Source organism: Myripristis murdjan, chromosome 22, assembly GCF_902150065.1.
Source record: "Myripristis murdjan chromosome 22, fMyrMur1.1, whole genome shotgun sequence".
In the NCBI taxonomy this organism is placed as follows: Eukaryota; Metazoa; Chordata; class Actinopteri; order Holocentriformes; family Holocentridae; genus Myripristis; species Myripristis murdjan.
The window spans coordinates 9,796,225-9,812,934 of record NC_044001.1 but is presented as its reverse complement, the minus strand read 5'-3'; the positions used below and the strand labels follow the sequence as shown (position 1 = coordinate 9,812,934).

At 42.3% G+C, this 16,710-nt stretch overlaps 1 protein-coding gene across 1 annotated transcript in view; it reads left to right on the top strand.

The window, feature by feature from the left end:
* Positions 1-1,133: 1,133 nt before the first annotated feature.
* Positions 1,134-16,710, top strand: part of mta1 (metastasis associated 1) — a 38,590-nt gene continuing 23,013 nt past the window's right edge. The window contains exons 1-4 of the mRNA XM_030045076.1: positions 1,134-1,261; positions 1,850-1,961; positions 9,853-9,920; positions 13,186-13,279. Coding sequence (XP_029900936.1) covers positions 1,934-1,961; positions 9,853-9,920; positions 13,186-13,279 — 190 coding nt within the window. The 5' untranslated portion in view covers positions 1,134-1,261; positions 1,850-1,933. The remainder of the gene's footprint in view (positions 1,262-1,849; positions 1,962-9,852; positions 9,921-13,185; positions 13,280-16,710) is intronic.

Sequence of the window (16,710 nt, the reverse complement as noted above, 5' to 3'; positions counted from 1 at the left end):
TTAAAGAGGGAAACGGTGCGTGGTCGCAGTGAGTCTTTGTGGCGTTAAATAATATCCCATGTTTTTCTATGGAAGATTATGCCCAGAGATGTAAAATCCTGCCCAGTTTCTATTTGGCTATATCCATGCATGTCTATGCAATTTACTGAGTAGGTGGTTGTAATAAGCTTGATAGTCCTAAATGTTCCTGTCACACTGCTTGAATACTGTGTGTCCCATACCACACTGTCATTTTCCGTACTGATCTGCATTCACTCTGCAGTAGTGCGTCTGTGTGTGTGTGTGATGTTGTGCAACTCATGTTATGTGCTATACATGTGATAGAGTGATAAAGGATGGGTTATGTAAAGAGGAACCAAAAACCAACATCGTAGGATGCTTGATTAATTAAAAGCCATGCCGTTGTTTACTCATCAGCAGGTTTTAGCGGCCACATTGCACAAAGTTAATATATATTATGATGACACCCCCAACCAAAATAACAATTAAATCCAAATCCTTCAAGAATGTACTATTTGAAAGCTCAATCCATCATGAAAAATAACTATGCTTATCAATTTTGGAGAATAATATGCACACAGCACAGCAAAACTTCAAGGTATCATGCATCACCAGACAAAAATACTCTGGAGCAAAGCTTACCAAGCCTGAATATAAAAACGAAAGAAAAAACAAAAGGAATACCATAATGAATAAGGTCATTTCACACTTCTTGTATGCCACAGAAACACTAGCAGGCACATAAACACACATGTATGACCCCTAATAATTAGGTCAGGGTTCCTCACATGGAAAGGAAGGGCTTTATTGTTTACTTGGTAGGGCCAAATGAATTGATCTATTACAGCAGCTAACTATAGCGTAGGTGGAGGAATAATAATGGAAATAGCAAAAAAAACAAGGTTAGAGCAATTCTTATACATTCTCTAGATAATTTCCAGAGTGGGAACAGTGCAATTTGTGAGCCTATTCCTCATTTGGTTGGGAATCTCACCCACTGGTGGTCCCCGAGCCCCACTTTGACCCCACTGATGTAAAGGATTTTCTGATCACAGGTTTATTTTTAGACTGGGATGATGGATCAGGCACTTGCAAGGGCAACGATGCTTGATAAATGATCTCTTCCGGTGTGCGCACCGAGGGAAAACCCACTGGATTACCAGCTGTATCTCGCCCATGAAGCACATACAGTCTATTTTTCTTGGATTGTACTCAGATTAACCGAGTTGGGTCCACCACTGTTAATCTCCTTAGCCAAGAGGTAACTCATTACTCATTCAAAAGTCAAACCTAGTTACGTTACTCACTACTGTAGCGGCGAAACCGTTACTTTTCCGTTACTCTCGCTAAATTTTAGTAATCATTACATCATCTTGTCGTTAAATTGAACTTCAAGACCTGACAAACATTTGAATTATCAAGTAGGTAATCAGTGTTATTGCCATTGTTTCTTCTAAATAAAGTAAGATAAAGCGCTGTCAGCAGAGAGGACGTTATTATTATTATTATTATTATTATTATTATTATTTTTAAATTGGACTTTTGAATTTTGTTTGTTTTGTTTTTTTTTATGGTTTAGGCGTTGTTAATGTTGGCTCCCAACGTCAACATCCACCGGGGGAGATAACATTAAAAAGAGTAGGGCCTAATGGTTTACTTTATGTGTTTTTAAGTGTTAAAAAAATGTTCAAATTCTAGTAATTCGTTGCACTACTCGTTTTTTTTTTTCCTCCACACAAAGTAACCAGCAAACTTCGGCTTCGGAGAAATATATGGGGTGTACTGTCTCTTTAAGATCCCTCGGCTAGTCTGCTTCGTATTGATCAATCCACCATTTTCCAACACACAGCGGCGGCAGTGCTAACACAGCTCCGGCAGCGAGAGAGAGAGACACCCCTCTACCTGGAGAGGAAGCCAGGGACCCGGGGCAGTCATGGCAGCGAACATGTACCGGGTTGGAGGTAAGGGGGGCAACAGTGTAGGACCTTTCCGTATCCTTTATGGCGGACTCACCGTGATTCGTCGCGGGTTTTTTTTTTTTTTTTTTTTTTTTTTTTACACAGCGTGGTCTGTCTTTCCTTCCCCTCTTTTATTTCCCTAAAGCTAAAGAGCCTTGTGCTTCACAGAGGAGGATGATGATGGTGACTGTGTGAGGAGGAGGATGGTGAGGAAGAGTAGCGGCTCGCTTTCAGAGCACCTCGCGGATTCTGTCGTTGTTATTATTGTTTTTCGGGGGGTTTGTTGCAACTTGGCGACTTAACCTAAGCAACTACTTCAACGTGATGATGCACCTAATGCAGAAGTACCATGCATTTGTGTTTGTAGAGGCTTCAGTAAACGTGGCGGACAGCTTTTAAAAGTTTGGCATGCCTGCAAACTATTGCTCGGGCAGCTATTTTGTACCAGCAATAACTTAAATTGGTGATATTATGTGCATTTGACTGACCAGCATCAAGCTTCCCAGAGTGTGGTGGGAAAGAGTGGATGCCCAATTCTTATAAGCAGAGAGGGAGCTGCAGGTCTGCACTTAAAAAGTTAGGCTTTTCTCTGCCACTAGTTACCTGCAAGAGCTGAAATGGGTAGGTGGGAAGAAAAGTCTAATTATAAATTTACTAATATATATATATATATTTTGTGTTTAAATTTCTTTTTTTAGACAAACAGTTCCAATTACTTCTTAATCAGTTAGATTTGTATTTCCCCTCTGTATTTTCTGCTTATACTACCTGGAATTGCATCCCTGTGGCTTCAGTGTGAATTGTCATATGAGGTATAGAAATATAGTTATATGTTAAAATATTTAAATTCAGCTAGTGGTTGATTCCTCTGGGATTATATTAACCTGAGAAAGGTCTGGAGAAGACCCAAATGTTCTCCAAAAGAAATTACCCGTGTTGCAGCATTTGGACTCCGTATCACACATTACAGTAGGCCACTGTAAAGGTGTTAGCCTACCTTTCAGTTTCAGACTGACTTGTCATCATAACAAGACGACACTTACCAAGTAAAAGTGTGATAAGAAAGACTGAAGATGTCTGTTGCAAGCAGTCACTGAAGGGCAAATCCCTGAGATGGTGTTAGCTGGTCAGCGACTGCAGTGTGCTCTTCAATCAAGCAGATATTTTCATGCACTTTGTACATGATGGTAATCGAGTTCTTCCTGTGAAATGGTTGGGTAGCCTGATTGTACCTCTCTCTTTTTTTTACTGTGTGAGAAAGAGAGGGAACGGGAGAGGCTGGTGATTACATTTTGAAGAGAAATGTGTGTGGAATGTGAGTGACACAAATCTAGTGAAACAGAAATGCAGTGATTCTGCTTGGTTTGCCCATGCATCAGAAATAGGTTACAGTGAACGTCACAGCCCTCTTACTTAGTCAAACGCAAGTAGGCCTACCTGACTGAGGGCAGGATTAAGTCTACAGCAGGGAAGGAAATTACCACGTCCCCAGCCAAGTGTTGGTAAATTTGGCAAAATCGTTCATCACTCTCTGCGGCAGAAAACCAGCTAATATCTGGATGTCTTGTTTGGTTGTAAAAATCCAAACTAAAATCTGTAAAATAGTTAAATGGGCAGGTGAATTTTGTGATTTACCTGGCACTGTGAATTTCAGATGCATTTGATTGTATGCCCTGGTTTACAGCTGAGCCAGAGGGTTAGGACAATGCTGACACATTCTGCAGATTAAAATGACATAAAATGATCTATTCTGCTCAGAGTATCACTAAAAAGTTGTGGTCTTTTCTATGTTACAGTAAAATAAATTACTTTTGGTAGGTTTAATTCAGACATCATAAACACACCTGATTTGGTTGCAACCTAAACAATTCTGAAACCAAGAAGAGCATTAAACAAATCTCCAACATGTAAGCATACTGTTGCAATATTATTAGTAGTTTACTGTATAATAAACACGGTTGTTCAGTCCCAAGGTTGACTGAAACAGCGACTCTGAGCCCTCCCTCCTCTCACACCAATCCAGCCTGGCATCAAAACAATGCAGAGCTCTTCTAAAGATGGCTGACACTTTGCAAGACAATGCTTGGATCATCTTGGAAAAGCAATGACTTCCCTTGTGAATGAAGCTTGGACAAGAGTCGGCTCAGTAGGCCTTGATGTCTTTGTTTTACCATGCGGGCCACAAGCCATTCTTCCGGTGCTTGTGGCGCTTGCTCCCAGTTTTCTTCCCGTATGCAGGAAAGTGTTGTTGACTGTAACGGCATAAGTCTTAACACCATCCTGGTGGGAAGAGAAGAGAAACTATCCCTCTGTTTCTGTCCATTTGCAACAATAGTTATTGGATTAAAAAACTGACCTTAAAAACAAGAGTCTCTTGCCATTTTTAAGGGAGAGAAGTGGAGAAAATCCACTTTCGGATTGTTGAGATGCTTGCAGTGACCAAACAGAACATGAATCACCAAGACCTGCTGCGAACTTCTAGCTCCAGCACAAAACATGCCTGTCTCATGATAACAAAGAGGACAATAATGTTTTGTTGAGACAATGTGTCTCAATGCATTAAATACAGTACTTGCATTGAGGCTATTGCAGTACAACAGCTCATTATGATTGACAACCTATTAAAATGTGTTTCTGTTGACAAAATCATAAACCAACAAACTTTATCATCATTTATATATATATGTATACATATTTTTTTTTGGTGTTGATTTCCCATTCTGCCAGTTGCCTCTCTTACAGGACTGGTAGGTGTACTCACAGCAAATTAACTTGTTTGTTTTCATCCTGACAAGTTTTGATGGTCTGTAGGACAGATGTTTGACAGCTATGAGATGAACTCACTAGCCTATAATTCGTCATCACCTTTCCAACAGTGCAACCTACACAAATAGCCCTTAAAACTAAGTCTGAGTTTTAATTACAAGCTTCCTGCCCGATAGCTTCTATTTAGGAAAGAAATTATTTAGAATGAAAATTCATTTTGCTCTCAACTGCCTGCAAGTCTTAAAATGTCTGTTTGAGAGAGGAGTTTTGTGTTAAAACTATGCGTGTTCACTGATACAGTGCATTTGAATAGGAACAGGCTGCAGTGGCTGCTGCAGCACAAGTGCAGGACAGATGCATGATGGAAGACTTCTGAAGTTGCTACCGCTGTTTATTAGACCAGAACCTCCCTTTTCAGACATCAACTAGCAGAGGCGCTTTAACACTTTGAATTCCTGAATGGGCACAAGAAGAATATTGCGTGTATTTCACAGCCCGGCATTGAATGTAAAGCATCTTTCTCGAGTCACAAGAGAGGGAGATTTTCCAAGTGAAAGACTTTATCTATTGTGTGAGACTAGATGTTCACCCTCTTAGTCAGCCAGGAATCACTGGAGGAATTGGTGGGCCAGATTTGGGTCTAGACAGTTTCACAGATCTAAATCTAAACAGACGTGTGCTGTTTTATCTAGGTTGATCATGCCTGGGAGAGTGAAAGTGAACGATATGAAAGTGTGAAAAAGAGGCGTGGGATTGATTCAGTAGGGGATTGAATTACCTGCCATTACCATAGTAACCTCCATCCATACTATGTGTATGACAGACTGAGTCATAATGTGTCTCGTGGTTGTTGCTCTCAACGACAGACACACCTGTGTGTGTGTGTGTGTGTGTGTGTGTGTGTGTGTGTTGGAAGGGGGTGAGATTGAGTCAGTGTGCATGGATTAATGTGGTTAAATGTTCACTTTGTCCATTTCTGGCTTCTCCCTTGCTCCTTGCAATTCTTGCCCGGCCCTTTTCATTACTCTTATATGTACACATAGGCCACCTGCATATTGCTGGGTAGGTTGCAATGCTATCGGTGTGTCTTTATGTCTGTTAGGATTACAACACTATTAATTGACAGCGCAGACTCCAGAAAAGTCAGCATAGCTGGAATCATGATGGACCAACCAAAGTTATACCAAAGTATAAATTAGATCTGGTTTGAATGGGATTTGTCAGTGGTTTGATGAGTATGCACCTTGCCAGTGATTTTTTTTTTTCCCTCCTGAATTTTTTTGTGTAGCCCCGCCTTTTGGTTTGTATCAATATGTCCACCTACTTGTCTGGTTTGTATCTCCTGTCCTGTCTGTCCCAGCGTGTCTCGTTTTGTATTTTTGTTCATCTTTTTTGTGTCTCACTTGCCTGTTCACCGACCCATCCACTCACAAAGTCACTGGACGCTCTTTTTCTACTTTGTTTGCAAACCAAGCCATTTTTCTGTCACTTGTATCTCTGCCAGTGTGTCTGCTTATGTCTTATGTCTGTCTCAAAGTCTCTTCTCTCTTTCTCTCTTGCTCACACTTGTGTTCACTCCATCAGTCCACTCATCTTTTCCCATTCTCATCATTGCCTCACTCTGACTGTGTGTCTCTCTATCTCTATCTCTCTCTGGCCTGGTTTGAATCAACCCAGCAGACTTTCTCTTTTGGGGCTCAGCAACATGCCTTGATTGGCTCACACAAAATTTGACTGCACTGTGACATCATCGGTGCCGGAGACTGCTGATTGGCTGACATTGTGAGCGGGGGATGGGGAGGGGGCACGCGGGCTGAGACGGCGGGAGGGCTGATGGGAATGGAGAGACTGAGTGACGCTGCCTAGTGCCTACAGGCCCTCTCTCGCTCACTCTCACTTTTAGTCTCTCTCTCGCTTGCTCTCTACCAGGCGTCAGCTTCTCGCATGGTGGAAACTCCAACAACCCACTTTCAACTGTCGCTCTTGACTCAGCCCTTTTCTTCTGGTGGCTTTCTCCTGCTGGAAGGTGGATGGAGCCATAAGGGTGGAATGTCTTGCTCTTCATTAAAAAGTGATTCCAGTCGCATGTCTAAGATCCCATCCAGGATAAACAAAAGAGAGCAGTGGCCAGTATCGCACTTTCACACCAACTCTGCATGCACTGGGAGAGTGAAACCAAAAGACAGGGGCTCTCACCAAAAAGGGGTGTCTTACTGCTCGGTGATGATTCACACCCAGCCCACACCAAAACTACATGTTCGTCATGTGGCTCCAGCTTCTTCATTGGAAATGGTCAGGGTGCTTTCTGCCTCGTGACTAGTGGATCCCACAGAGCTGGCCACTGTTGAAGGCCACGGTGGTTTGTCATGAGTCCCGTCCTTATTTTCGAGCTTGAAACCTTTTTGATGTGGGTTCTTTTGATCACTCACAGTGTTATTTACCTTTTATTTATCCAGAAAATGTTTAATGAGCAGTGTTGGCACATATGCTTCTCCAGCATGCATGCTCAATAAATGCTCAGCAATGTCCTAGTTTTATACAGTCACATATTCATATCTTGGACCCACACGGGAGATATTCCTCCACTGCTACCTCCTGAACTCCTGTGGGGCAATTGGGGATTAAGTTCCTTGCTCAGGGGCACCACAAATGGCATTGTTAAGTTTGGGGAGAGCGTCTAAGTCACTCTCTAAACCCAGATCTTCCCAACCGATTACAACCAGTGGCCGTTTGGTCTTAAACCCGCCTCTATAAGCTCTAACCACGAGACTGTAGGTAGCTTGGTATCTTGTCCTAATTTTCTGTCTCAGAGTTGTTCAATTTCAGGTCGGCCTATCTGATCTTCACCAATGGGACAAAGGTGTCAAATTGTAAGCGGAGTCTAATGACAAGCTAATACAGGGTAAAGAGTAGAGATCTCTCCTCTCCTTCTCCTGTTCTCACAGTGATGTTAGTGAATGTGATTGCATGTCTGTAGTTTCCAGATGTAGCAGTCATAGAAATTATTCACGCTCGCTGAACTACTGCTGCATTGCTAGTGAACCAACAAGAGGGATTGTTAAACCCTAACGGCTGCGTGCACCGTTTTTTATGTCATCAATCTCTGATCTCCAGTTCGTTCTAGGAGTTAAATTTGAGAAAAAGTATTGTATTTTGCTTTACACTGTACCCACTTTTCGCTCAGCTTGCCTCATCTGCTTCTGCTTCAGTCAGTGATTCCCTACATGTGCCATTTCTTTCATCGACCTCAGGAGAAAGGCTGTGAACTTGTTTCATTCAGTTGTGGCTTACATGTGTAGGCAGAGAGCAGTAGCAATAACGACAGAGGGCCCAGAGATTTTTCCAGCTGAGAAAAATCGAAAGTTGTGCCCCTTACGGAAGACACAACAGGCCTGCATTACATTGCTGCAGTGTGTCCTGGTCTGTGGACGCTACTTGCGGCGGAGAAATTGGTATGTCTGTCTCTTCTACTATCGTCTCTTCTCCCTTAATAATTATTGAAGATTGTTGCAATGGTGGATTTTCAAAGAAGCCTTTACTTTGGAATCTGAGAGGCTGACAGTAAAATCTGTGGTTTATTATTCATGTTTGGGATAGCTAAAAAAAAAAATTGCCGCAATCACACTGCTTTGTCGTTGCACTGGAAATATCTTTAAAAATGTCACATTGTCTGCATTTTGCCAAAGTATGCCATCAGAAGAACAAAATGGGCCCAGAAATGCAAGGCACATTGCCAGTAACTGGTGTTAAATGTTAGTGTTTTGGTGTGGATTAATGTAGGAGTGTTTCCTTTGTCACCGTTTTGTAGCAGTGGTGGCAGCAGGTGCTTTTTGGTGATTGTTCTGTGTCCATTGCTGTTTGTTTCACATCTAGTGCAGGTTATGCCACTAAAACGCTTTATATTTGGACACACGATTTCATGTAAAGAAGCTAGTCTAAACACTGGCCCTTTGCTTGTTTGCGCTTGTTGAAGCAAATTGAGGTGGATTATCATGTTTTGTTAATTTCCTATTTATCCTAGCTGCGGTGGTAATGCTCTTACCGCGATGGTGCACCATGGATGAGTTAATATAGAAGAAACAATACAGGATATATTTTTTTTGGCTTCGGTTGGGGTGTATAATTGCTTCATGGCTACTACTGAATATCTGTGCAGATGCATGTGTGCTAGCGTGATAATGCATACCTGTGCCAGTTTGTGAGAGACAGAGGAGGTACAGAGAAAGAAGGGCGGATGATGAGTGCATATCCTGAGCTGCTATGGTGGTGGTTTCTGGGAGATCTCTGGCCTAGTCGGTCAAGACAGCAGGGGCCTGGGGGCTTTTGGCGGAGGGGGGAGGTGGGGAGGGTTTGGGGTGAGGGGAGGATAGCTCCAGCTCCAGGCAGCCTACCAAGTGTGGGGTATAATCTGACAGCGCTCAGCCAAGACACATGCAGGGCTAAGACCAGGCACCCTACCAAGACTGGGGCCTGTGGGGACGTCCTGGTGAGAGCTAAGACTCCAGCGGGCCTGGAGCGGTGCCAGGAGCTGCACACACACACACACACACACACACACACACACACACACGTACATGCACACACATAAATGTACACTGACATACAATATACATACACGTGCAAACTTGTATGCACTCTCACACACATGCAATTACACACAGACACACATACAAAAACAGACGCACACACACACACACATGGGGGGTTCAGAGTGAAAAGAGCTGTGGGACAAAGAAGGCATGAGGGCTGAGGAAAGAAATACAAGGCAGTGTGAATGGAATGTTGGGAGAGCCAAATCTGTTGTGTGTCTGTGTGCGAGTGTATGTGTCAGTGTGTGTTTATGTCATTCAGTCAGACCTCCCAACTACGGCTGGAACTGCTGTGTATGAAATTAGCCTAATCAAGTTAAACCAACATTTGGTGGTTGTCTGTGTTGCACTTTCCTCTTGACTAATTAAGCTGTCATAGTTTGCTCCAACTGGAAATCATCCTCAATGGTTGGATAACCTTGCAACACTGACTGACATTCTCTCTCTCTCTCCCTCTCTTTTTTTTTTTTTGCTTCCTTTGCTTTTCACTTTTCCATTCCTCCCCTCTTCCCCTTTTCCCTCTCACTCATCCTCTGCAGATTATGTTTATTTTGAGAACTCGTCCAGTAACCCACTGCTGATCAGGAGAATAGAGGAGTTGAACAAGGTGAGTACCCCCAAATGCAGCGCCGGTCTGAGCTCCTCACTGCAGTCTGCATGTTCCCGTCTAAATGCCTGCCAAATCCACACTGAACCTGTTTTGATTGAGACTGAGGAGATCAGATCTGTGCTGCAAGGATGTAATATTTTTCTTGAAGGATTTCAAGACCTACAGCTATTTCTAATGAGAGATTTTGTTCTTTTGTGTGCCTGTTGTGTTTTAGCTTGTAATATCACTCAATCCTCTGACCAGGGTTTCTGTAGACTGTTTTTATGTATTTGTTGCTCAAACTATCTTTTTGGGATGTTATATACCTGAATTTTAGAATTGCGTCTTTTGTGATAATTGAAGCCTACGTTAAACATTAAATGAAAAAACCATTCACCTCCCAATAGGGATGGTGGAAAAGTATCAGTACTGTATAATACTGCTATGCTTTCAAGTCACAGCGTTGAATTTATAACTTCTCAGGATTCGTAATTTGAAATTCTTGAAAAAGGACATGAAAATGAACAGCAAAAACCATCAGTGCAAAATGTGTGAGGGGATAATATGCGGCACTGTGATGGCTAAAATGATAATCCTGGCTATTACATGAAAATTGCGTATTTTGTTTGATGGTTGTATCATGATTATTAATACCATCAAGATTAGCACTTGGCGATTTAGAAACAAATACATTAATTGCAATTTTTGCATTTTAAATCAACATTTTGACTATTTTCAGCTACAGTGGGCAGTCGAAATGAAACAGAAGGTTTCAGCATTGTCGATACGTTAATACTCTTAATTGTGGAAACTAAATTCCATGCAACAATTCCATGATTCTTGCATTGCTAATTGCAGTATAGTTACGCTAAAGTAAATGTAATGCTACAGGTAGCACCATTATGAAATCTTGGTGCAAGTATCGTGATAGTGTTGCTCTGGAAGCTGTCTGGCGATTCCCAACCTGCCTTCTCTTACATTGTTCATTCAAAGAAGGAGAAAAAGAGGCTTGTCTCTGTAGACTAGTAACAGGTGCCCACTGCCTGTCCCCTGTCCCAGGCTGGGGCTGGATAATATGGAGGCTGTTTAATGTGATTGACACAGAGCTCAGACTGAGCCTTCTGCTCTGCCTGTCACTGTCACTCTGCCTGCTCCTCAGGGATCTCGGCGTATCTCTACCATAAGGTCTGAGAAACAGGTCTAGAAAATAATGCAACAGTGTGAAAAATAATCTTGACAACCTCCAGCCTCTCTACTATGGAAAACACTGAAAATTAAAAAAGTTTGGGAAAACGGTGAACTGCTTGCTCCTGAGAGCCCGTGTGTGTAATGGCAATCGTCCAAAGTGTGAAACAATGAGTTATAAATCAGCAGCGTCTTAAAATCAAGGGCCTGAAGTGTGAGGAATTTTAAAATGAAAAATATGTATATCCTTGGCATCAGTGGTTCCCAGTCATCATGCTGAGATGCACTGATGGGAGAGCTGTGAGTTTATGATGTGCCTTGTAAATTTTCTGAACTGGAGGGGAATCAGACAAAAAAAACTAGACATTCACTTACATAAAATGTAATGAAATTAGCCTCTCGTAAAGTTGATGAAGTTTGCTGCTTGGCTGCCAGCTGTTCAGGCTGTACAGTGACGTATCCTTGTGATCATATTAGATATGGCAATACAAGTTATTATGTGACACTTCCCAGAAAATTATGTTTACCTTTGAATTTTCTTCTCTTCTACTCTTGTGTTGTTGTTTGTTATTTTATTTTTTATTTGTCTATATGTGTGTGTATATATATATATATATACACACAACACCCACATTTACAATATATATTTACAACACCCACACTCATCTCATAGTACTGCCTATACTTCACTCAATTTCTTGCCTTTATCATCAGTTCATTTATTATCATCTTCCCTTGTGTTCTCACTCCTCTTAAGGCTTCGCGGACCAGAGCAGCGTTCCAGTTTTGAAATAATGTGCACAGTGTTTACGTGCATGTGAAAATTTTAATTTTAATTTTGGGTATTAGCTGCTCTTTAGGATTATCTACTTGACATTTCCAATCAAAATGGCAAAAGGAATCATATTCCTGATAGTTTTTTGCTTCATTTTATGTTGCTATGGAAGATTAATTCCGACCATGTCCACATTGGCCTGAAGATGCACAAACGTGTCACTTGAAAAAGTGCTTCCCAAGATTTTGCTGGAAACTTGTGACCGGCATTTGTTGGAAAAAATAATGTATTAGTTTGCTCTTCTATTCAGTCATGACAGTGGAAATAATCTTGTCTCTATTCCTGATGTTCTTCTCGAACAAGGACACACAGGAAATTGAATTTCAGTGATGATTCCACCCATGTCTTTGATGGTAATAACGTGTCTCCAAAGTGTGTTAAGACATGACATATTGACTCTGTTTGCACATTCTTTCTCAATCCACCCATCTCTGTAACCCTCATCATGTCTCCCTGGAATCTGTTGAAGTTTTGATTTGCACCAAAACTTTTAATCCAATGTTTTTATGATACTTCAGCCGTGATAGGATAAAAATGTGATTGCTAATGGTACCCAGCGCTTTTAAGAATCACAGTTTATCAGTGTTACAATTTGTGCTGCAGCGTAATGTTTATTGTTCCATTTTTCTTTTATGTGGCTGCTGTAAAAGCTGAAATAATATTCATTGGAACAATAAAATACTGGTCAAGTGTACTTACGACTCAAAAGCCACAAATCAGAATTTTAAATGAACCCATATTACAGCGTATACTTTCTTTCTAAAACGACTGTTTTTCTTTTTCGACATCCATTTGATAGAGCATGTTTATGCAACCCCTCATTATTTAGCTTTATAGTATTATTGAGGAAAATACTGCAGCATCATACTGGTTTCTTTTTTCCCCCCACCAACATTAATATTAAGTAAGTCTTCCTTCACTACGTCTGATGATTATCTCACATCATTTGGCTGGGAAGTGAGTCAGCCTGCGTCTTTCTCTACCACGTCACATTTTACACCCTAAGAGATTTACACACACAAACCACAACACACAAAATGATGCCGTCCTGATTGCTGTAACGCCTATTGATTGTGATTGGGAGACTTGCTCGAGTCTAGCACTGTGTGTTCAGCCAAACTTAAAAACTAGCCTCACCCATGGGTTTTATCTGTGTGTGTGTGAGTGTGTGTGTGTGTGTGTGTGTGTGTGTGTGTGTGTGTGTGGGTGCTGTGTGTGGCGCCACTTGTTGCCGTAGTAACGCCGATTGTCTCTGGTTTGCAGACAGCCAATGGGAACGTGGAGGCCAAAGTGGTGTGTTTTTACCGGCGCAGGGACATCTCCAGCACACTCATCGCCCTGGCAGACAAACATGCAAGTGAGTGACTGACCATAACCCAGCCAGCAAACATGCGGCATGAAATACTCCAAAATGCCATCCAGTATTCAAAACAGTCCTTGTTGAGTGCCCTCCTCAGTTATTTTCCATTGCCAAGCTGTTGTAATGCTTTCATATCCAATCTAAAAACACCCAGAACTGAGAAATACAACTTGATTTGCAAACCAGATTTTCTCACGAGACAATGAAGAATTGAAATGAACTGAGAGAGTTGGTGCACTGTGGTTCTCAGCTGAGAGAAGTGCTCCAGGCTGCAGTGCTTCTGCTGTTGGGCCTGACTGCAGACAGCATCCACTCTGCTAGGTATATCAATAAGAAGACACCTGCGTGTGTGTGTGTGTGTGTGTGTGTGTGTGTGTGTGTGTGTGTGTGTGCTCGCGCTTGTGTGTGTGAATGAATGCGTATGTGTTATTCAGTGTGTCCCTGCCTGTTTAAGCGTGGGTGTGTAGCCTGTATTTGAGTGTGGTGCTGTTCTCCAGAGCTTGGAGCAGGCTCTGCAATATCTGGTGGATGCTGGCAGGCGTTGACTTCGCGGCTGGGCCGTACCTCAAACAGCACTGTGTGGGCTTTTAATGTTCCCGGTACCAGATCGTTTTTCAGAGGGAAATGAAGATAGACAGTGATTGGTGGTTTTAAAAATGGTCGGGAAGGACGGACACAGAAGTACAAAGGCACTGTTGGAATGAGATGGAGACTTAAAGATGGCCAGTAACAAAGAGAACAGAAGAACGAGTGAGATGCAGGTAGAGAAAGAAAGTGTTGCTTGAAGGCCGAAGTCGTTCTTGACTGCCTGGTCAGCTCCCATAGTGGGCGCTTGGGGCTGATGACCTCAGGGCATTGCTTCAGAGAGTCTAAACTCAAAGAGTAAAAGAAAAAAAAGATGTGTTTGTTCTCACTGCAGGTTGATTGCTTAATTTGCACATGGCACAGGATTCCCACAGGCTTTTAGGGGGGAAAAAATGCCTTGAAAGTTCTTGAAAATGAATGGATGGCAGAAAGTGCTCGGTTTTAAAATGAATAAAACAGAGCAAGAGAATTCATCAGTATGCCAGCTCTCTGCACCTCCTTCCATGTAGAATCAATACTTTGCATCCTCAGCAAAACCCAGTGATAGACATTCAGTTACAAAGGATTTCACCAGGATTTCTTGGTTTGACATGATCATCAGCCAAAAAAAAAAAAAAAAACTGCCCTCGATGATATCTTATTTTGACTGGTGACATGCATTACCTCAGACTGTGCTAATTTCTAGTCCTTCAGATTGGTGAAAAGTCCTTGAATTTGTTGTCCAGGTGAGTGTGGGAACCCTGAAAAAAAGATGTAGCCTGTTTTGCATCTATTAGCCACTGGCTTTTCCTCTGGGGATATCATGTAATGTTTATATGTTACATGTTGTGGTAATTTGTTCGGTGGTTGGATTGCAAACCCTGTTGGCACATCACCTTCTCCCCTGGGGGTTAATACAGATATGAACTGAACTTAGTGAGTTGCTGCAATATGTTCCTGAGCTGAGAAAGGACCTGCAGTTTCCAGCCCCTCTTCCACCAGACCTCATTGCAGACAGCATCCATTCCCTTGGTAACGCTGCTCTCTACCTACACGTGCCTCTGTCTTCATTACAACCAGGGTGGGAAAATACCACCACCTACTCGCCACATTCTGGTAAATTTTGGCTGCGGCTGATTAGTCATCCCCACCAACGACCTTGATATTTAACCAACCGTAATTTTGTAGTCCTATTTATATTCTAAAAATCTAGTTGGCTGTTAAAACAAGTATCTGATGAATATTGTGATGTACCAGCCACTGTCTCCTGTGGCACCAAAGAGTTATTGTTATTTCCCCTTATTGAATACAATTCAGCCATCGGTTTCAGTTCACAGTTGTTTAATGTTCAAATACGGAAAGTACTTCCACTCTGACTTGACATTTACATCATGTGTACACACAATCTGGGGGGAAAATGTCTAGCTGTTGCCAGATGTGGACCTGAAAGGATTTTATATCAGTGTCATATCAAAAAAGTTTAACTTGGGTACGACTTATTTGGGCGCACAGGCAGTGCTGTCATGAACAGTGGAAACTCTGCCGTCCTGGCAGTCCAAGCTTGCAAAGCCAACCATTAGACTTTGGCTGGGCGTGGTGGGCTAGATTTTGGCTCCTGGGGTGTGAGAGGGTGTTGTGCATGTGTCTGTGTGTGTACGTGTGTGAGAGAGAGAGAGAGAGAGAAAGAGTAAGAGAGAGAGAACGAGCTACTGAGCAAGAGTATGAGCCACCGAGTGTCCTATTTGAATGAGCGTGCATGTGCTTACATTTGTGTGTGCTATGTGTGACCCTAACCGCAGAGTCACAGTGGAGGCCTCGGGGTGTATCCATGGCAGAAGGAGATTGTTTGTTCTATTGGACCACACAGCATCAGTCTGGAGTGTGTGTCCCTTTAAGAACCACCGTGTTTATTTTTGAGCAGTGTGTGTCTCTGCGCAAGTGTGTTCATTGCCATGTAGTATTGTGCTGAGTGTGTATGAGCCGTTTTATAATTGGTAATGTTCATATGTGTGTACCTTCACTTAAAACGTGCTCAGCGTGCATTCATCTTCAAATTCTTTTATTCGGTGTGTTGTATCTATCTCGTGTATCTGAAAACGGAGAAAGAAAGTTATTCCTCTAATGTTTTCTCATGCCATCATCGTCATTCAACATAGGCTAATTCGACATTACAGCCCCCTTTTAGGTCCAGTTCTCAGCTTTTTAAAAAGTGATGTATTTTCAGATATAGTTAAGAATTATACTCTCTAAGTAAATGTGAAATCTTGCATATCACCCAAAGTAACCTTACCAAAATCTCATTTTTGTTGCATGATTAGTGGAACAAATGGTGACGCTGATTCACTGGTTCACTGGTACACTGGTTCCCTTATACATCGGCTAGAGCCTTTTTTTCTCTGATTGTAGTGATAGCCTCTTCCTATATGGGCCTCTTGGTTCTGGCTGTGCTCTGCCAACAGCAGTTCGGTAAGGGGCTCCCAGACATTTGCAATATGTGAAAAATGCATGGCAGGAATGGCTGTGCACCGCATGGGTGTGGGCTGTATCCTGTCTGTGTTTCTGTAGCAGCAGCCTTAGTGTGTTCGTGTGTGTGACCGTATGCATGTCTGTGTGCGCACGTGTGTGCTTATGTATGCATGGTGAACTTGACTCGCTCTGGGTCCTTTCATGGGAATTGCTGTAGGGGCACATTTAATTCAGCTTGTTATGGATCAGTGGAGAGTAACAGTTGAGTGTGTGTGCATGTGTCTTTTGTGTGTGTCGCCTGTGAGTCATTGATCAAATATTTTCCTTACCGAGATTCTTAGCACTCCCTGAGTGGGACTCTGACTCCGCCCTCACACTCTGCCTTAGCCCCTCCCCCG